The 22,352-nt window shown below is 39.6% G+C and overlaps 2 protein-coding genes across 3 annotated transcripts in view; both read right to left on the reverse strand.

Annotated features, from left to right (window-relative positions):
• Nucleotides 1-2,343: 2,343 nt before the first annotated feature.
• On the reverse strand, nucleotides 2,344-18,448 carry mybpha (myosin binding protein Ha). Of its 2 annotated transcripts, XM_079239250.1 has the most exons (14): nucleotides 18,203-18,448; nucleotides 16,890-16,943; nucleotides 16,554-16,619; nucleotides 16,127-16,261; nucleotides 15,559-15,726; nucleotides 11,476-11,564; nucleotides 11,188-11,383; nucleotides 10,675-10,814; nucleotides 10,327-10,486; nucleotides 8,567-8,703; nucleotides 5,969-6,155; nucleotides 5,812-5,874; nucleotides 2,891-2,936; nucleotides 2,344-2,702 (listed from the first exon to the last, which is right to left on the reverse strand). In XM_079239250.1, the coding sequence occupies exons 1-12, from the start codon at nucleotides 18,423-18,425 to the stop codon at nucleotides 5,834-5,836; spliced, it is 1,596 nt and encodes a 531-aa protein (XP_079095376.1). In that variant the 5' UTR covers nucleotides 18,426-18,448; the 3' UTR covers nucleotides 2,344-2,702; nucleotides 2,891-2,936; nucleotides 5,812-5,833. The 2 variants fall into 2 exon arrangements, with proteins under 2 accessions (XP_079095376.1, XP_079095377.1); XM_079239251.1 differs by lacking the exons at nucleotides 16,554-16,619; nucleotides 16,890-16,943.
• A 3,325-nt stretch (nucleotides 18,449-21,773) lies between these two features.
• nav1a (neuron navigator 1a) overlaps nucleotides 21,774-22,352 on the reverse strand; it is a gene marked incomplete at its 5' end in the record, with an annotated part of 73,460 nt that continues 72,881 nt past the window's right edge. The window contains 1 exon segment of the mRNA XM_079238703.1: nucleotides 21,774-22,010. Within this exon segment, the coding sequence (XP_079094829.1) occupies nucleotides 21,915-22,010 (96 nt within the window). The 3' untranslated portion in view covers nucleotides 21,774-21,914.

Consider the following 22,352-nt stretch of genomic DNA (forward strand, 5'->3'; position numbering starts at 1 on the left):
CATGACAGACCATAAGCCCCTTGTTCCTCTGCTGAGCAAAAGAGGCTTGGATGATCTTCCACCCAGGATCCTCAGATTTTGTCTGAGGCTGCTGCGCTTTGCCTTTAACATTGTTCATGTTCCAGGAAAGAACCTTGTCACAGCTGATGCTCTTTCCAGAGCTCCACTAGAAGGTCCACCCTCTTCAGGAGATTTACAACTAGAGAAAGAGGTAGAGGTTTTCATAGACTGTGCAGTAACCTGCCTCCCAGCCACAGACAAAAGACTAGGGGAGATAATGTCCGCACAGAAAGAAGATGAAGATTTTTTTTTTTATGGTCTTTGAAATTTGAGTTCTTGTGTGAGCAAAACTTGGCAGCGACCAGATGAATACGCAACTCTGTGAAGCTGCTCTTTCTGAGTTTGTTTACATCTGTCAATCAAGCGACACAGGCCAAGAGGGTGGAGAATGACCAGTGGAGAATATTTCCTGTCACTCACCTACAGTTCAACAGTACAACAAATCAGCGGACCAGATCCTTCCATGTTAGACACTGTTTATTGTCCAAGTCCATCCAACAATAAAACCTGCCTGTCTCATCTGTTAATTACATAAACTTGCACAATGTCTATTAGAATCTCAGATGATTTTATTATTCCTAACAGCTCTTCTGTCACCATTTCTCTAACATTTGCTTTGGGTTACTGCATAAGATGGACTTTCTCACATACAACACAGATCGACCTTGTTTGCTGCTCTGGTTTAACTCCTCTTCACTGCTTTGCATCAGATTTCACATCTCTGCAAACCAATTTCTGTTAATGTCAACTTACTTTTCTTCAAAACAAATCCATCCTGTTTTATTTCAAATCTCACTTAAAGAATTTGTAATTTTCCTCTCTGTGTTATGGTATTACAAATCTTCATATTTAATCAGCACATATGATCTGGTTTCCCATTATAATAATAGACTTCACAATCTACTGGACAATCTTGTGGCCCTACAACCCCTGGACAGTTTGTTTTACCTGTGCTGTCTCCTTGTTTTGCTTTACATCAGCTTACAACAGAAGTATGCTATCTAGATGTATATAAGGCAACTGGAATTGTTACTGATAAGGACATGTATGACAACAGCATAACTTATTATGAGGCTTTCCTCTCCTTCACTAAACATACCTACTATGAAAATTTTGTCTGCTGGTGATGTTAGAAGGCACTATTTCCTTAAGTTTTGAAGTGCTTCCTCTGTTTATACTTATGTTTACCAAACATTTTCTTTTTATGTTTGTATTTTCAGTAATGTCAGTCATTCCTTTCCTAAGACAGTTTTTCTTCATTGACAGGGCCTGCCTAAAATCAGTGCTTCATTGACAGGGCCTGCTTACAGTTAGGGCTGTTGCAGAGTGTGAATGGGCGGGTCTTGTTCTTCATTGAATAATTGATCGGGAGTGATTAGGGGTATAAAGATGTACACTGAATAGCATATGAATGTTAAAATGATTTTTTTTTTTTTATTATGAATTTGTGTACTGAATTATGGAAAGTGAGCTGTTGTCAAAATCATGTTTTGTGATTAATTTTCTTGATTGATTCTTTGCAGACATGTGTGGTGATTGGATTATTGGGCTGAGAGGGTGGTGCCTCATGATATATATAGGAGGTGCTGCCTTCCAGGCTGGTTGGTCTGTCCAGGGAAAACTTGGCAGTTGTGAAGTGATCAATGTTAAAATAAATGAAAATGTGAATTTCTACCACCCCTTGGTTGAAAAATAGTCCTTTTCTTCCTTGTGGATATGTCGTCGTACGACAGATGAGATCACACAAACCTTGTTTTCTACACTTACCAGGACTTCAAGATATTCTGCCTTTTCACTTCAATTCAGATTCACAGAGTAATTTTTTAATTGAAATTGCAAATATTCACCAAAACCCCCCGGTATTATGTGATATAAGTCAATTAGTTAAGTTGTTTACTTATTGACCCCTTTTTATAACAATACATAAAATCCATTGGTGGTATCTAACTGTACATACTCATCCTTGAGGTGATTTTTTCATACCATTTCTCATAGCACTTCTCAAGTATTTAGCATTTATTGGAATAAACAATATCCCACTTTCCTGCATTCCATCAAACATCTCTGGCAGAACAAGTAGGATGAGAGCAGATATGCTGAAGAGTATCTTGAAACTTCAGCAGATAAATTCAAACCTGTCTCAATGTCTCAACAACTTCATAATATTTTTCTAAAACGAGAAGATTTATTTTTATAGTTTCTTTTTAGCATAAAATCACAATTCAAAATTAGTACTTCATTTAGCCTTGAAATTGGGGAAAAATATCACATAAGATTTGATAAAATACAATTTTTATTAAACATACATTTTGCAATAGCAGGTACATGACTTCACTGTCTAAACACGGAGTAGTGTTTATACTTTACAACAAACAGCAAATGGACAAAGGCAGAAAATATATTTTAAATGTGGTCTTGCGTATACAGTCTTACATTCATATGGTTAACTAAAATAACATCCAACATTTGGCATACTGGGATAGCTGGGATGGGTGTGGTGTGGGCCTTCCTTGCATACTAAAAGGAGTGTGTGGGTGGAGATAAATTATGGAGACGTTTGTGAGTTTTTTTGTCGCTCTATTTGATATGTACACATTGCTGCACAGCCATCTACAACTTCTTCTTTCACCTCCTCTTACACTCTGAAAAAAAAAACAAATTAAACACAATTGTTTATAATTTCCTGGAGCTGCACAAAAGCACAGAAGTTTCTATCACTTCAGAGAATATTAAAACTCATTTTACAATCCCAAATTAAGTGATTTTTGCCCCTGAAAAGAGGAAACAGTTATTCATTTCCTCATAACTGGAAATACAAACATGAACTCACCTTAAAAACATAAGACCTGGACTTCTGCTGGTTGAAATCTTCTGCCCTAATGGAGAGATATTAAAGACGAGAGTCACATATGGTCATGAGGCGTTAATGATCACTTCAAGCAGGAATGTTCTGGTAGAGTGTATGTGGATTTAATGCCTTGAACATGTATGTGCACAAGAGTCCTTACGTACTTTCCATCAGGGATTATCTGGCTCGGTTTCTGCCCTCTTAGCCAATTCTCCCCACTTCTCACAGCACTCCACCTGGCCTGTCAACTCATGGTAATGTGAAGAGTTTGGCTGTCTGTCAGATCATCTGGAGTCATATTTAGAAGCTGCGGAGTGCTCTGCTGACATCACCCCTACCTCCCACCCAAAGGCGCTCCCTGCTTAATCCCTTATTTTCCCCTTGAGGGGGCCCTCCCATGTATGGCTGTGCCTTAAGGGACACCATCCTGACACTTACTAGCATGAATGGGTCATTTGTTGGGCAGTGTACGCTTGGAATGGAACCTCTCTTTTGGTAATCTGAGCACAAGAGGACAACTGTAAATACAGGTGTGAAAGCATCCAAACACAGGACGCACTGAGGGCTGATCACTCCAGCCTTGATTGTTTGGGATGGTTGGGAAGGTATGTAACCTCATTTACGGGCGAGTGTAGGCGAACACATTCCGCTGCAACAAAGGTCAACTTAGCATGCATGTAGCACAGCGACTGCATTCAGTTTAATTGTCAAAAAAAAGAAAACAGAAAATCGTGACTTCATCAGCAACACTTGAGATCAAAATGAAATTAGCAAGATTTTCCACTTGCAAACTCAACTGTCAACATATCTCAGAGAAAACAAACAAACACTAAATTGAACAACAAAATGTATATAAAAACACACCTAGTTTTTGTCATCTAAGACAGTGTTAGCTCACTTAGGTGTCTTTCCATGTGTTTAGGCCCAGTAACCTGATTCCATCTCTAAAATGAATTGTTTTGTGCATTAAACATTTTATCTTTTAAAACATCATACATGAATAAAAAGTTGAAGCTCTATTAAAATAGAGCTTTTATTCATCATATATCAAGCAGCAAATCAGAATAACCCCTTTCTGGCTGAAATGTCCCCCACCGACAACTGTCAGCTTGGTGTGTGAAAGTCTTCACAGACATCTGAGAAACTCTGGGAAGTTCTTTAAAGCCACATTAATACCAGTTCAGTTCTTGTGTTTAAAATGGATTAATATAATAGTATTGTTCCACGATTTTCAGTTTCTTTCCTAACTTTTATATCAACCTTATTTTACCCCCCCAAAATGCAAAGGCTTCACTGGCTAACATTATAAGAGTTTTATGATGAAATCTTAAAAAATACTCGGTGAGTTTGTCTATATGGCTCTTTTCCATTTGTATAGATGGAGACTGAGCTCAAGTCTCACAGTAACACTATATCTTCATTACATTACACCACACATGACGGCATATACCAGGCTTGTTAAAATCTAGTCCTCAAGGGCCACTATCCTGCAGATTTTAGTTTATTCCCTATACTTACACACCTGATTAAATTAAACAACTTGTCCCCAAATTCTGCAAAATAATGTACAGAATTTTACAGAGAAAAATACCCGAGTTTACATGTTGTCTGGTTCATGGATCACAGCTACTGATTTCATAAAAAAAATGATCCTACAGATACGTTGACACTTCATGATTTCTATGCGTAGATGTTAAACTAAGACATTTCAAATAAACAAATCTGTCATGTGTTTTCAGATGACCCACAGTGGTATTTATTGCACATTATTATCTGGTCTAAGTTTAGAGACGATATTATCAAATTATAAAGCTGATCTTAAGCAGAGACGAGAAATAGATGCCCTTCCATGTAAAATTGATCTCATGTAATTGTCAGTACAGTGGGTCAAAGTGATAGTGTTACATGGCTGTACAAAGAATCAGTGGTATGCCCTCTCCAGTCAAAATCTTGTTATACTTTAATCCTAAACTCTTTTACGGCCTCCAACTAACCAGAGCATCTCTTTAACAGACAGGTTTAGTACTTGCTTAAATGCCGCTACAACATGTTTTCTTTGTCATTCTAGCCATCCTCTTACCCTACTTTGTGTTTTAAGAAGTCTTTAATAGGGTCTCTCTTACCAACAGTAAAAATGACTGTGTAATGCTCTTGGCGGCTCTTAAAGGGTTACACCAGTTGTGCATTTAAAACACTTATACTGCCTGACATGGTCGCTAATAGTGCAGATATATATACATAAATGAAAGCCGTAAATACATCAAATTTGGTATTTATGTGTGACTTAGATAAATTTTACCACCCAAAAATGTCTACAGATGTTGACAATCTTTGCATTGAGACACGGCACCATTGTTGGCCACCAGTGTGGATGTGCGCCTGAATGTGTATGTTTCATATGCCCAACATACTGCATAAACCCTCTTTTTGGGGTTCAACCCAGCACATAAATTGTTTGATTTTAAAACAACAGTTGCAGGATTTTGAATTATTCAAAAGTAAAATTTAAGATGTGTTGGACATGTCTCTTATTGGCTTTCTATCACAGTCTCAGGTCCCATTAAACTATCAATTTTTCCACATTAGCTGCAGGAATCAAAACACCAAGAAGATATTAGCCTTAGATTGATGACAGTTGGATAATGATCTTTTTACCAGCTTGTTTCTAACAAGAAACTGCTTTTGAAACATGACTTTTATTGATTCAGTCTATTATCTGTTATTCTCATTTCCTTTACATGTCCAGATTTCAGTGTTCCATCATGAAATTTCTCATTTTATTATCTGATGATAACTTAGATACTAAAACGTTTTTTGTTGTTGTTTTTCTTTTTTTGTTTGTTTGTTTTATTTTTTTAATTTAGTGAAGTTTATTGATGACATTATATATTTCTGCTCCTCACCTGCTGAACTTTGGATGTCGGTTCATTTGCCCTTCTCTTTGTCAGCTTCTGGAAGGACAGTCTCTGTTGGAAGAAAAATATATGCTTGATTAATAATTCTCCCCACTTGTGAGTGGGCAAGTCCTGTAAATTTCTTTGGTAGTCTTCTGATACATACGTTTCACCTCCAGTTTGCAGGAGACAGTGGCCTCTCCCTGGGCATTCTTGGCTCTGCAAGTGTACACACCACCATCAAAGCTACAGGCCTTACGGATCTCGAGGGAGCAAATGCCCTGATTGGACAACTGACGAAACTTAGGGTCGTCACCAATGACCATCTGGTTCTTCAACCACTCGATCTTTGGCTGGGGGGAAAGGACAGGGGGCATTTATTAAACTGTTTTCTTGGGTTTTCCTTGGTTTTAATCTTTATAAAATGTAAGAAATTCTATCAGCTCTTATTGACGTTATACCAACTGTGCGGCTTTCTACATAAAAACGTGTGTTACATCAAGACTAAAATACAGTTGTAGGTTTCAGTTTAGCTTGGGATATTTATCATCAGCAATTTCACATTGTGAATTTCAGTTCTGTCAGTGCTGGGCACATGCTTACTATGAAGCAGTAATGATGATTACTCCTGTGAAGGTGATGTTCAATTTCTAAATATTTCTCACAACTCAGGACCTGGATGGACATGAAATTCTACTCAAACGTTAATACTTTTCAGACTACAAATGAAGTTCGAGCGTACAGCAAAAAAAAAAAAAAAAAAAAAAAAGACCAAAATCTTGTCCACTGCCTAGTGAAATTGAGCAGATAACAGTTCAAATATAATTAAACACCACTTGGGAAATGTTGGAATCCTAATGCACTAAATTGATATGATCACTATAGCAGAAACTATACATGCTGAACCAATATCCTGACATGCTGATGATCCAAACATAATCAGCATGTCAGGACCTTTGTTCAAAGTGCCACCTGAGCCAAAGAACTATTGGAATTACTTCAAGCCATGTTTTAACAAACCTGACTTGCTTTAAATTGGTCCAACAGCAAATGAAGTTCTGCACAATGACTGATTAATTTGAGTCAAGTATGTTGGAGCAGGGATACATAGAAATCCTGCAGGATTGTGGCCCTCGAGGACCAGAGCTGGACCCCCCCTGCTCTAAGCTTTATCTCATTTGAATAACAGAAATAAGTGGCTAAACAAGAGAGAGTGAAGCAATGCATTCACCCCTTCCCCCTCCCCCTCTCATGAATGTGGATGTTACTGAGACTGTCATTCACACTGATAATGAAGATATGCTACAGACTGGACAGGTGGCAAAAATAGGAGCCTCCATGATACAGCAGCATCTCCAAGCAGACAGGACAATACATCAAAATGAACTTCTTATCGCTGCCTTTTTTTGTGTTCCTATGTTAGCCCCTAATGTAGTCTCTTCATCTGTGTGTGACAGCTTTTTATCAGAGCTGCTAGGACAGCTTATCAGACTACTGTACATGCCTTTCTGCTAGGCCTCCTCAACAGTTCTCACCAGGCTCTGATGTTCATGCCAGCAAAAGAAATAGCTCTATAACCACATGCTAAACATTTACACCCCACTTAATATGACATTTAGATTTATTGTTGTTACATAAAGTGATGAAGATAATAACAGCAAGAGGGACAGAGCAGCTTTTCAGGAGAACATCGACAAAAGAATCTGAAATTAAACGATGTAACATGGTTTATAGTGATGCATAACAGAACTAAAGTGTGTGTTAGGTGACACTGCGGGACACGTCTACCACGGTAGTTGGACGGGATAAGTTTACATCCAGTGTGAAGTTCTGCTCCACAATGCAGTGCTGCTTGCTTACTTTCCATGATGCCACAGTTGATTATTGGATACGTTTTCACACAGCTGCTACTAAACGTTTGATCCAAAGGGACAAGAAGGAAAGGCCCATTCAGACACGACAAGTCAAAGTACACAGATATTCTTGTCAGAGCAAAAATAGATAACTTGGTCTTCCAAAGAGCAGAGTTTCACAAACATACGTACGTCGCATGCAGAGAAATGACACTTTTAAGGGAACAAAGCTCACCATGCTTTCTGGTGGGAATCTCAGCTGTATTGGAACTATTGATCTCCAAATTCTCCAATTCTTTACTCATTAATATCTCTTTTTTTTTTTAAAAAAACAAACCCATGGCTACATCTTAAGGATAGTGAGGAATCCTGTACAAGTCATTTTGATTGATCTCATTTACACTGACATATGTAGAGCGTCCAATCACTGCTATCCTTAGGGACACCCCAAGGACAGCTGGGACAAAAAATCAACTGCATTTCCACCCTGGCTTGCCACCTAATCTGTCTGAGTCTGCTGGACAACTGTAAAGATAAGTTTAACCAAAGTAGCGACCGCCAAGAAGAGTGAGAGACATGCTGAAACTTTGCACAAACATACCAGTGTGGGCCTTGCCCAGCATCTACAGTGGATAATTCCAGCTGGGACATTAATGTTTCATTTGAAGCAGCATGCAACACAGTAAAATGATTTAATAAGATCTCTTGTTTTGAGAAAACTATTACTGTTGTGACCCACAAAAAAAAAATCCTTTTTGCATGAGTGTGGAGGCACCCAAATATGAAACTTAAAGATACCTTGCAATACTCCATTAGAAAGAAGAATACATAAAGAATTTTTATTCATATACAATACGAGGAGGAACCTCACAGAAGATTATCCATTAACCTCAATATTCGGGCGTACTGACCTTAGGACATCCACGAACAGAGCACAGCAGCTTGGTGGTGTATCCTACAGTGGCTGCACGGTCAATGAGGGGTGTTGTGAACTTGGGGGCCTCGGTGAAGTCACGTTCCTGGTACTCAGGAGGCTTGTAGACAATACCTGTAGTTTTTTTTTTTCACACGCAGACAGGTTTAGATTTGTAAAATCATACAACATATCTGCACTGTTCAAATAACAGTAATAACTAATAACACTGGACTGAAAATCAACTTGAAGCACCCACAACTGTGGTACAAGAGACTAAAATGTTTGTTAAATGATAATTTCACAATTTTTTTTTTGAGCGCAGTCACTATGGCAGCATGACACAGGAGTGTTATAAATCTAATGTAATTAATTAATAATGTTATTACTGAAGCAGGCATTAGCTAACATAAAAGAAGCTCTTGGTCACATGATTCTAGCAAAACGAAAGACGGGAGAAAGTAGATTTCTTCTTTTTAAAAGAAATACTCTGTTATCTATGTTTACACAGTTTTCATAAGTTTTTGTTTGCACTCAAATGACAAACGATTCAGTTCCACAATAAAAGTTCACGTTATAATCCCATTTACCTCAGAGGAAAACATTTCATCTTCTATCCCTCCATCCATCCATCCATCCATCCATCCATTGTGTTCCATCCACTGGCTGTGTTAACCACTTAATCCAATTCAGAGCTGCAGGAAGCTGGAGCCCATCCCAGCAACCATTGGGCAAGAGGCAGGGTACACCCTGGACTTTTCATAAAATAAATGCTTCAAATAAAAATGTGTGAAATCAGACGAAGAGGAAAAAAAGTATTATATTAAGAAAACTGTGTTTTGCTTTGCAAAAGCAGTTTTTTGTCATAGTTACCGATAGAACCGTTTCTTTCCTTACTCAGCAGGTTCTTCTACATGGAAGGGAACTGTTCCAAATAATAAACAATAAAAGATCACACTCAACTAGTGTTCAAAGCTTGACTAAGGAATTGGAAAGATGATGAAGGGGTTGCTTTGGATGCTGTCTTGAGGAGAGTTTGAGGGTACATTTTAGCTCTGGTTATATTATTTCTCTGTTTGTAGTATCTTGATATTTTTTTTTACCAAGCTGTTTTGTTTACATGTTGCTTGATTTAAGATTCTAAATTATGGCATTTTTACACATATACTATTTTACATCTACATCCACATTTACATTTACATTTGCATCCACTGGCAAAGCAAATCTGCAGCAATTATTTTAAAAAAATGTTTCAATAAACTTGCTTAAACTGAATAAACCAGGTCACGTAGAATTACCAGAAGGTGAAAGGATAGTATTTACAATAACTCATTGCAATCAGTCAATGTAGAGTTTACTAAGTCAGTGGAGTGTACTTGTGTGTATCCTACAGTTAGCGTGGAGAGGACTTCTCATCACCAGTGACATTTGTTGAGGGGTCGGCAGCATGTGCACATAAAAAAAACTCTTGCCAGCACACACACACATACACACTCACAAAGACATCCGCCAGAGGCCCTAATGTTTTCACAGCCTCTTAAAATTCATCTCAGTCATAGCTGAAACCTGGCCAAGGGGGTTACCCACTTAGGTTTAAAGCAATGCCAAGGTCATTTCCACTCCTGAAGTCTCCAGTTCAGTCTTTCAGACTAACTGCAGCTCATCACTGCATCCACTGCAACCCTGCAGCTAAAGCTTTTTTCCATATGAAACAAAAAGGTGTGTGAGATTAAAGCATACATGCGCCGTGGGATTCACCTGTCTTCTGGATAGTGGCCACTTCCTTGGTGACAGCACTTGTCTCACTGATGCCCACTTGGTTTTCAGCAAACACCCGAAAGGAGTATGAATTGCCCATGATGAGGTCTGAGACGGTGGCAGTTAGTCTATGGTAGTGCTCTAGGACAGTAAACCATTCCTGCAGACGGAAACAAAACAGAATGGTTAGTTTGTTGCAGTGTGCCTGGAAAATGATGTTTCCATCTGGATGTGATATCATGTTTTTAAACACTATTTGCTCCCTCCTGATCCCAAAGTTCTTGCTTTGCTAACAATCTGTTTTCCTTTGAGCCTTTTCTAAACCTTTCACTTTTTAACGTGTCATACCCCAGTCTTCCTGTCGGCCTTCTGAACCGTGTATCCAGTAATGTCTGAATTGCCATTATCCTTTGGAGGAGTCCATTCCAGAGCAGCATTAAAGCCCCAAGTGTCCACCAGCTTCACACTAGCAGGAGGACCAGGACGCTCTGAGGAAACACACATCACATCACATTCAGATTTGAGTCATGAGCAGAATGTTCCTCAAAGTGTGACAGGTGCCAGCACCAAACCAAATAAGTTCATATGTCAACCGTGTCTTTGACATCTGACCTCACATTTAACAGCAGCAGCTGAAGACTGACTAAAACAGTGTGAGTCACAAAGCATCATTGTTAGAGCAGTCTTTAATGGTTTTGGAAGAAGTCACACAGTCGAGAAGATTCATCTGAGAGGTCTGAAGTCAGTCAGTCAACATGCTGCGTCCACATGTTTATTTGGACATGTTTATTTGGTTATTATTTGTGTACACCTGTTTACATGCTCCACTATCCAAAATAAACCATGCCATGCATGACTCACCCACGATCTGAAGGGTGAGGGTGGCTTTGTCTTCAAAGCTGTCCACTTTAACAGTCATCTCGTAAACACCAGAGTCCTCCCTCTGAGCGCTACGGACAAACATGATGCTGTCTCTGTCACTGTTCCTGATGTTGACCCTCTTTGTATCCAAAGGCTGGCCATCCTTCAGCCAGGACACTGTGGGTTTGGGCTTTCCCTGTGGATTTGGAGAAAAAAAAGAACAAAACACGAGCTTTAGCTCTCAAGTCATGTTTAAGTTTTTACAGGACTGGTTACGTACTACCTTACATTGAATGGGATGACCAGGTTGATCTGCTCTCCAACTTGCTTGATGTAGCGGGATCTGAGGATGCGAGGCAATCGGATCTTGGGCCGGTCTGAAAAGTTGATTCAACTTGTTTATTCTCCTTGTCCTTATATCTTTTTAATGTATGGAACTGTTGCATGTCTTGGTCCAAATCATCCAAGCTTCAGTGAGCTGTTTCAGCTATAAAAGTGCATTAAAATGTGCTGTGCAAATGTTCTGTATGAGTCTTTTAAGTGGGGTCAGATTTTTATCAAAATAGCAACCAAAAAGACTTAAATAGACCACACACTGCTAGTAAAGCTTGCATGAAAATATGACCGAACTGGCAAACAAGATCCAACCACGCAATTACATCATGAATTGTTACTTGTCTCCAGAGGGACAGAGGTAAATAACTAATAAACAAAACAGATTAATATTTTCTGATTTGAGCTCTCAAACTGTGATCATTTGGTTTTTACTTCATATAAATACTAAATTTCATATCTTTGGACATTTGCTAGATGGATATTGCAGTGACAAAAAACGTTTTTGAGACAAACACTGTGTCTGGGGAAAATTTGGAGAAATGCATTAATATTGCCGATAATTTACAAAGGAGTTTGGTATATAAGTAGTTTGTCTATGATTCTAATTTATAACCTAAAAAAAGGACAACACAAACAGAGAAATATTTTGAGTGTCTGTAAAAAAACTACAGTCTCTGGGCAAGGAGAGGCAAAATAGTAAGACCCTAAATGCAGCAGGTACTAAAAATAGATTTGGTGAGTCTTAGATGAACCGTTCCACTTGTCCCTTCATGTCATGTCCAAAGAAATAGAAAGATGTCATCACTTTCAACCAACCAGTGACGTCGTACATCCCATCTAAAGTCAGCTGAAACAAGTTCTGCTGTGAACAAAATCATACGGATAAAATTGCAGCATGGGGGAGATTTGTGCGGCACCTACGCAACCGCTATGCTGGCTGATTTCGCTCAGGCCAGGTGCTAAGTATCAGAGACAGCATCCTTGACATGTTTTTGCATAAGCAGCAAATGTCTCAAAAGCTCCCTGAGCTTAGACGATACATAAAACCTCCAAGCTGCTGCCCACCACCACATCTTCCCCCTCGTCCACTTGAAAAGTCCTCTTATCTCACACTCCATTACCCCATCTGTCCATCTTCATCTAGCTATCACACTGCCCCAATTTCACAGTCTACGTGTCTCATCACCTCCCGTCCTTACATTTGTCACCGTATCATTGTCGCACAAGCTGAGATCCGGCTCCGGGAGCCATCATTTCCCAGGAAGCTCAGGTCTGCCTCCAGATTTGGCTCAAATTCTAATCCCTGCTAATCAAGAAATGTGCTCGCAATGCCCAGTAGTGTCACAAGCATCACAGCACCCAGAAGCCAGCAAGTCTCTGTACAAACAATATGTAATCTCTCTTTGTCTCTGGATTAAGTGTCTCTGCAGGGGGCTTTCGGCATATGTAGGACAGTGTGTCTTCATCAGATGTTTGTACGTGAGTGACACACAGCTGAATTTGCCTGCAACAAGTCACACAGAATCCATCCATCAGGTTAGAGTTTCACTCCTCTCAGCTGACCAGCAGTTTTGTTTACATGACCGCATTTCTCACCAAAGTTTAGTGTTTGTTCACAGCAGTTTTTAACCGCAACCAGGACATACATTCGGATATATAAAGCTCAACATGCCTGAAAATAAATAAGTGTGAAACATCAGGACTGGTCAACGCCTCATCTCACCCTATCACTCTTATCGCAAAACGAAAGAACAAACCAAAAAAAGAAAGACACAACAAATACAAACAGAATTTGTGACTTGTGACACAAATTCTGTTTGTCTTTAATTGTCATGCAGATGTGAAACACATGTTTTAAAATGGTGCAAAAAAAGGAAATGTGATACAGAGCAAATGAGACTGCAAAGTTTCATCAGAGGTTGGTGGTGTAAGCTCTGCGAGGTGTGGCTGTACTAAAGACGGAAGTGCGTGTAAATGTTATAACCAGAAACAAAACCACAGACAAAGAGAGAGGAAAAAAAACAAAAGAGCCTAAAACAGTCACCACGGCTATTATTTGCCATCATTCTGCTCTAAATGAGGACAAAACTGATGATTTTGTGAGTTATGTGAGCTACTATTCAAGATGTTGAAAGCAAAACAAACAAAAAAAAACCAAAAAAACAATGAATCTCCTGAGATACATATGGATTGAGGTAAAAAGCCACTTCAAGAAAGGATTGCATGGGTGTTCCCATGACAACTATCCAAGTCAATCAAACACATTTTTACAAAAATGGTCATCAGAAATTCTTAAAGGAAAAATAAGTAATGTGCTTCCGGGCAGTAAACAGTCTGAGACCACAATGTTACTGAATGTATTTTACAACCCTACACTTTATCACAGTTATGGCCAAAAAACAAAAGCTCAAATGGTACCAATACACACAATTATTCTGCTTCAGGCCTGGCAACATGACAAATATACAAAGATGGCCTAGACCCGATACAGCAACCTCCGAGGTGAAACGTTTGGCAAACCTCTCCCATTTATGCCAACATCTCCAGCAAAGACGGCTGAAAACTGTTGCATATGTTTAATATAGCAGGCATGTATTGTGATGTCATTAAGCCATACCTGTGTGGAACAAGAAGACAGCTAGAGCGGCAGTTCCATAAATAAAGTGACAGTGAGGCTGAAGTGACAGACTAAATGCCAATAAATTACATGACGGCCAGATGGCTCACTATCCAAATGTTTCTTTTGCCTGACTGGGGCTGCCATTAAATCATCCTAAAGACGCAAGCATCAGACTATTCATAAGTGGAGCATCTCCCATGGCAACAAGCAAGTTTGATGAAGCTTTTACCCCAATGATAGGTTCTGCCGCTTCCAAAATAGACCACTGCAGATCAGTGCAGTTTGACCTCTGCCGAGACAGAGGTCATGTATTGTGCAGCAAAGGTATTTTTTCATTTATTTTGAACTATTATTAATTATTATTTTATTTACTTTACAATGGAGGGATAGGAATCATATTTCTGTTAGTTTCTTACTTAAAAATAATGTCCACAATCGCTGGCAAAAAAAGATGGCTGGCTAGTCTGTGCTCTCTGATTCATCTAGATTAGATGTAATTGTCATGCTGTTAAAGGAGCAATGGCAGGATGTTCTTTAATTTTTCACACTCTCTTCTGTTTTGTTAAATAAAAAAAATGTATAAGCTCCGGTTTAAGACTTTAGGTTGTTACCCAGTAGAGACAAATATGCACAGACTTCTGTCTTCAATTTATTGAAGAAAACAATGCCAAAAAAAAATAAATAAATAAATCTGAGCACTCAACCATCTTATCTGTGATGAAAACTGCAGTCAGGTCTGAAGATATGCAAGTGAAAGCATGATTTACAGCTCATGAAAGCAGCTGTCAGCACCTGCAGGATTTACGTACAAACATCTGTGGAGTCCATCTGAGGCTGGCAGCTAATACCACCGCCTCCTCCCTGATTGCAGCATGAGTATTTTAAGGATAGGTCATAAGTTACGACTATCAGAGAGCTCTTGACAGACATTTTAAAGTTGGCTTATCACCGGTGAAATTCTGAACTGCAGAGATTTTGCACAGGACATTTTGCACACTTGTACTTATTTACAGCTCTACTAAAAAAGAAATTCTCGTTGCATCAAGAGAGCTGCAGTTCCTTATCCAGTGTGAATAACGGCATTGGGATTGGTTGTGCAACTTTTGATAAGCATTTTATGAAATTAAAATACGTTTGGAGATGGCTTTTATATAGAGCAGCGGTGCTGAAGTTCGGTCCTCGATATCGACCATCCTGCAACTTTTAGATGCATCACTTCTCCAACACAGCAGAATCAAATGAATGGCTCATCTGTAAAGCTGGATGACATGAGTAAAGAGGAAATTCAGCCATTTGATTCAGGTCTGTTGGAGAAATGTTGCATCTAAAAGTTGCAGGCTGGTAGATCTCAAGGATTGGACTTTGGCACCCCTGATCTGGAAGCTGCAATGTCCTGCCTTTTGGCTGCCACTCACCAACAATCTCACGGATCGGCACAGCCTCAGCAAGTGTTCCGGGTTCACTGCGACCCCCGGGGTTTACAGCCACCACCCGCACATGCAGCAGGTCGCCGGTTGTCAGGTCCTTGATGCAGTAGCAGTTAGATGCAGTCAGCTCCTTATTCGCTACAACCCAGTCTGTTGCTGTAAGGAAATCCCAGATGAAAGGCGTTTGGGGAAAATTTATCTTTAATTACATATATATCTCATGACGTCTTGTAAAAGGGGAGAATGATCACCTTCTTATTTAAATTTCCAAACCGTTAAGCATGCAAGGATATGTTAAGTGTTTTATCACCTGTTGACTCACAAGTTTACAAACAACCTGCCTATAAGAAGTACACTGAAGACTACCATGATGAAATCCTAGAAGGCACGCTGTCATCTGAGTAAATGAGCACTTCTAAAAGCGGTGTGAGGGGATAGAGCGACAGCCGGTGAGCTGATGCCTGCCGTATACGGTCTGGATCCAGCTATCTGCCCTCTGACACTGTGAGGACAGGTGCAGTATCTCACACACATACACACTTCTGTGCACACTTACTTCCATCCTTGCAGTACTCGACAGTATATCCATCCAAGCCAGAGTCTCCGATGGTCTCTGGAGTTTTCCATTTAATGGTGAGACTGGAGTCATTCACGTCGTCCACAGACACTTCGAGAGGTGCACTTGTGGGGACTGTAAGCGGTGAAGAGATTTCAAGGGACGGAGATGAATTGAAGATAGATGCATGACTGAATAGTTTCCCATTCTGACAGCATGATCACATATAGTGCTGCAAATGACATGTTTGTTTTATTTTGTTCATTAAAGTTTCCTTGAAATGTTCTATTTGATGGTTTTCTTTGACAATCAGTTGTGGACAAAATGCATTTTTTTAGAGGACATAAGTTCAGCTAATTGTTATTTCTCATTCACTATGATTGGATGCACAGAGCAGTACCGAGCTGGCCGCGGCTGGTGGGGTTACCTGCAGGAGGCGGAGGCGTGGGTGCCTTGGGTGGCTCCTCAACTACAGCAGCTTCTGCAGGAGCAGCTGTCACCCAACAAGCAGGAGGTTAATGCAGATCACATTTTATTTTAAGTTGCATCTCTGCATATGATGTTGCAATATCTTCTGGATTTCATGTGCTTTGGCCCCAAGAGGTTCAAATATTGCAAAGAATCTGCAACAGTCTTCACAACCATCTACACGTTTCGGGTTGCACTTGTTCAAAAAAGATTTTGAATAAGGCAATATGCACCATTTGCAGATCAAAGTGTAGTGTGTGTATTAATGTGGATGCATGTTGTGGTTTATGTTTACCATCTACTGGAGCATCTGCAGCAGGAGCAGCGGCATCATCTTCAGCAACAGCAGCTGGAGTTAAAATGCCATCAGGACAGCCAATTAGTGACATGTACATTAAGACAAGATTCATGCAGGTAATCAATACGTTTTTGGAAATTTGATGAACTTGGATTCGCAAAAGCACAGCAGCAGAACAGAGAGAAGAAAGAAAAGCTGGATGTATCATCAGGTATCACCACAAATGGATATCAGACGACAGTTGCTGTCAGAAAAAGATCATTTTATGTGCATAACCAGAAACTCGGAGGAATAGATAAATGGACAGAAATAAAAAAATAAATAAATAAAACATGCAGTTAATGTTTAAAGGTTAACAAATACAAACCCAGGAAATACAAACAGCATGTGTGGTCCACAGCAGGCCACAAGCACACATCTTGCAGTATAGCTTGTGTGGCTAGACTGCATGCAGTGTGTTTACCCTCTGATGGAGTTGTTGAACCTGCTGCTTCCCCTGTGAGATTTGCTGACGTTTGAGATTGCATGTCAAGGTTAGCAGGCAAAAAAAAAAAAAAAAAAAGAGTATGAGCCATTCTGCTGTTGCCCAGTGATGTACATCATCACCAAGATGTGGAGAAAAGAATGTCTGCATGACAGAAATAAGGAAGTATTTCAACTCCCTGAAAAAATGAACACACAGCGTAAGAGACCTGGATGGTGACGTAGACATCAGTGGTGAGTCCTGCAGGGTCCTGCAATTTAATATGTATGGAAGTCTTTTGGAGTTTGTGCCCCCATGCTTTACTAGTTTTCTGCAGGGTGCAGGGACCTGAATAGGGGCTTATTCAGGCGACAGCAGAAACCAGTCATAAATGACAATGTCATAAGCTATTTTAGAGCTGGAACAGTTCCAGAAATTACTAAAAGTTGGAATGACTTTCAAGTTATTGAAAGCTTGACATAGTTTCAATGTTTTCCCAATCTGCAAAGCCACAAATCAGCAGCATCAAAAATATATCCACCCAATCTTATGTCACTTTTACACGTAAGAAGCACGTGTAAAGCAGTCAGTTTTCAACTGTGGGCACATATAGGGATGCCCAGTCTTTAAAAGTAATTTTGGATTTACAGCTCAATCTTTATCATTTTAAAAGATGAAGTCTAACGGAATTCCTGCGGAACATTGTAACCTGCTGGCGTTTCTGGCGTTAAACCTTTCAAAATGACCATGATATGAGTCGTCATCTCTCTAAACAAAGCATTCATCTTGAACTTGCAAAGTAAAGATCCGAACTGCAGTAGGTCATTTTCACGGTATGTTCTGCTACCTGGCGCGCTTCCCTCAGCCGCTGGGGGCTCCTCAGCCGGGGCCGCGGGAGCCGCTCCCCCCTCGGCCGGAGGAGCGGCTTCTGCTGGAGCCTCGGGGGCAGCAGCTTCTGCAGGTGGAGCTTCTGCAGGTGGAGCTTCTGCGGGTGGAGCATCCGCTTCAGGCGCCTTATCTACAGCCTTCTTAGCTGGAGATTTCTTGATGGGCGCAGGTTTGCCTGGCATCTCGATCACAGATGGACAGAGTTCTGGACTTGGATCCCTGGGAGAGGAGCCTTAGGGAATATATTTATATATACCAGCAATGATGGAGGCTGGTTGGAAGCTCCACCCATCCACAGATCCGCCCACCCATATCAGTCACATCAGCACCTTTTAACTTCATTCAAATGAGTTCATCATTTAAAAACAACAACAAACTTACAGTAACGGAGTAAAAACAAACTAAAGAAAAATATATCTTCATCCTTGACCAACATACATGGTTTGTCATCAAATTCAACAAGATTCTACAAATGTCATCACTGTGATCAAAGTACTGACGTAGTTCAAATATTTACAGATTTCATTCATTGAGAGAAGCACACCATTGATGATTTTATTAATTGTAAAACTTCATTTGTCATCTACATGCTAGAATTGTAAAGTTTTTTTTTCTTCTAACAGATATCTTTAAAATAGATTAACACAACATAAACATGCCACTGTTGCAGGTAAATTTAAACATCCTATGGCCAAATATTTCTTGAAGCACCACAACAGCAATCCCCTACCATTGGAAACATTTGGGATTGGGTATGGAGTTTCTGCTACAGCTGTGATATTAATATTAGTTGTTTTCTGACATTTGTATTGTAGTTTTACTGATTGTAATCTACTGTTATTGACCTTTAAGGGAATTTCATGGGTTAAATGATACCACATGCTGTTATTTTTATGTGTTGACTTTTGTATTTCTTTATAGTTTTGCAGTGTTTCCTAAAGGAGGCATGTCATTGATGCAAAACTTTATCACAGATGGAGAAACCCTGTTGGCAGATCTCCATTTTATACACTCTTAACTAAATCAATAAATTATAATAGCTTTTCTTCCCCCCCCCCATTCAAATAATACCTCAGATTTCTAAATAGCCTGAGGAGTCAGCACTCGGTGATACTTCACTGTAAATTTAAAATGAACAGATTAACAAGTGCCAAACACTGACAAAAAGTAAACATAGAGGACTGCTGCACCTCTTATCGGACGTGCTAATCTTGCTTTTTAAGTGTCTGAAGTGGAAACAAATTGATGATTAAAAAACCTTTATAACAAAAAGTGTAGCGCTCTCCAGTGGACAAAAAGGATAACAACAACTCTGACAGGTATGGGTGTGAAGGAATGGATGACTTTATTATGTCCATTGCTCAATGTTAGACATATGGGATTTGATGTAGTTACAGACACATGCCATACATCCATAAAGCCCACATTTAAGCCAAGTGCTCCTTCCTGTTGGAGGAAGACTATTCGTTTCTGCATACAGGGCCTAGGCTTCTCTTAGATCTCTCAGCTTTAGTGATTGTTGTCGCAGATGCAGTGAATATTTACAGTGTTTACAATACTGATATCATGTACAAAAGAGAAAGAAACCTTTACAAATATTTGCATAAGAAAAAAAGAACAAAAAAAAAGAAAGGAAAACAAAACCAATTTCTGTTCATAAAAACAGGAAGCTATCTAGTTATTAAAAAGCTCTTCCATGATAAAGTTTAAGTGTGGTAGGTCCAATGACAGAAAATATCTGGAACAAACCAGGGATCCACGCATTGGCGTTATATCTCAAGGCTGAAATCTGTTCTAACACTTCTTGACGCACTTAGGCAATTCCTTGAAAATGTCAAGCCTTTCACACTCAAGTTTAAAATTGAGTCTAATTGTACACAAGCAACCCAGTCACGATACACAATCTCATTCACTGCAGAGCTAACCTGTCACACAGCTTATCTGCCAGCAAAGGTCCAAATCGATAACCCACTCTACACCAAAATATGGCCATCGAGGTGACAACATTAAAGTGACATGAGAGTTGGTAGGGGGGGGAAGCGCTCACGTTTCCTCCCATTTGAGGCCTCCGTGTGCGAGATCCAAGCAGCCCAACGGCAGCTTTAGGCCAAATTGTGTTTCAGGCACAGATTTACTTAGGCATCATGTCTCTACTTTACACCAGCATCTTCAAGGGGAAGATAAGAATCATCTGGACAGAACATGGAAGTCTGAGGTACTTAAGGATGGAGGGCACAGAGTTCTCTTAAACCAGCAGCGTCCTCCTCTTACAGACTTTTCTTTCTTTATCACATAACAGTCACAATGTGAGCAATAAATACTGTACTTTCGTACTTTCTAGCTAATCTTAAAGCAAAATCAACAAAGAAAAGGAAAAGGAGGAAGTCACTTGAATTTTGATTCAACCATTTTTATAAATTAAAATGTGTGCAAAGGAAACGTCCCCAATTTGATTAAAAGTAACATGAACACAGGAGTTTGAGGAAATGCAAAGAGGAAGAGAAGAGTTTCTTGTACAGTCTTTTTTTTTTTTTTTTTTTTTTTTTTTAGTTGTTTAATGTTTTCTACTTCCCCTTGTGGGATGATGTATGAAAAACGATCCAGCAGTGACAACCACAGCGCTTTTTTTCCTGTTAACGCCTCTTTCTCATGTTCTGTGTTCATAAAGAAGGTGAAGCGATTACTGGAGATGACTTAGTACAAAATCCTACAAAATCAAGACTTTATCTTCAGCTTTTACAAGTTTTGTGTTTTAAATACAGAATACACTGTATGCAAGCATAGTCAGTAATGGGAGACTTGATCAACAAGCATTCTTAAGTCTTATCTGTTGCATTTCAATTCTTCCTTTTCACCCTCAACCTGATTCATTACTCGTACATGCATGTTCCTCTTCCGCCTTCACAGGTCAGTTATTGGACTCATGACAAACAACTAAATGGCTGAGATGAAAAGAAGAAAACATTCAAGGCCATGTTTATAACTTTGTTTTTGTAGAGGTGTATGGTAATCCACTGAGCACCTTTGAAAAGACAGACACACCAGAGCACTGAAGCAGATGTTAGTAAATACTGCCATCTACAGGATTTACTCATGAACTGCATACGTTGGCCAAAATAATAGACCCCCATTTGAACCACAATCACTGACACAGCCCTCTAAAGCCCAATTATCACCAGTAAAAAATAAAGTGCATTTTTGCTGTAGTGGATGGTGGTCCCATTTATGGGGGAGTTGGACACAAGTTGGCAATCCTCTAAAAAAGAAATGTGCTTCTTCAAAGAAAACCAGTGAGCACCAGTAGTTATGAAGTTTGTAGCGGTTCAACAAAAACAAAAGGGAACAAATATGTCTGGATCAACATGATTATAGGTAATATTTTGCATCATACTCTTCTGGTCACCATGCACTTGCAAATTCAACAACAACCCATCTGGGATGAGCTTAGGCAAGAGGAAGGACAAGTCCATTTCTCCCTTCCTTGAAATGGTCATCACATCTTCCTATGAAATCCGTCTTGTCCATAATCACTCTCTTTACATTTTGTTTTAGAACTGCTCACTGAGCACACAATAAAGTTAATTGCAGAGTCTTTTAAATTCACACTGGGACTACACTCATGTCTGCCATGATGTGGAGTCTATAGTTTCTAGGCTTTATGTGCAGGCAGCTCAGAGTGTAGCCTGTAAAGTAGGATCCAGACAGCCTTCCCTCTCTGGAGACTCGATGTAGTTGGCGGACTCCTGCAGTTTCAGCAGCATGGCCATCTGGGAAGCAGGAGGCAAAGAGGCTAATTGAGTAAGCCTGCAGATGAGCATATCACATTCATTTCCCAAAGTGGGAACTTTAAGCACTGGTTAACCAGTTGTAGCTTTCCAACACTGTCTCAGAATTGTAAAGCATGAAACAGACTTGTAAAATAGTGTGTTTGTGTGTGTGAGATAGGAGGTGAATTAGAGGAGAACTGTAAAGCATGTGAAATCAAAACTCCTCTCCCTACAGGAAACTAAAAATGTGAAACCACCTTCACACTTGACTTTAGAAGTTCCCACTGATCATTTCCTGCTCCCACTAAGCCACATTAAAAATATGCTAATAAAAAAAAAAAA

This window comes from Telmatherina bonti (assembly GCF_933228915.1).
Source record: "Telmatherina bonti genome assembly, chromosome: 4".
In the NCBI taxonomy this organism is placed as follows: domain Eukaryota; kingdom Metazoa; phylum Chordata; class Actinopteri; order Atheriniformes; family Telmatherinidae; genus Telmatherina; species Telmatherina bonti.

Coding starts and splice junctions, on each gene's coding strand:
- mybpha (XM_079239250.1), bottom strand. CDS start 18,425: ATGCCAGGCAAACCTGCGCCCATCAAGAAATCTCCAGCTAAGAAGGCT. Junction 10,815..11,187: donor CCTCACCCTTCAGATCGTGG/GTGAGTCATGCA, acceptor GTGTTTCCTCAG/AGCGTCCTGGTCCTCCTGCT. Junction 8,704..10,326: donor GGCCACTATCCAGAAGACAG/GTGAATCCCACG, acceptor AAAAAACTACAG/GTATTGTCTACAAGCCTCCT.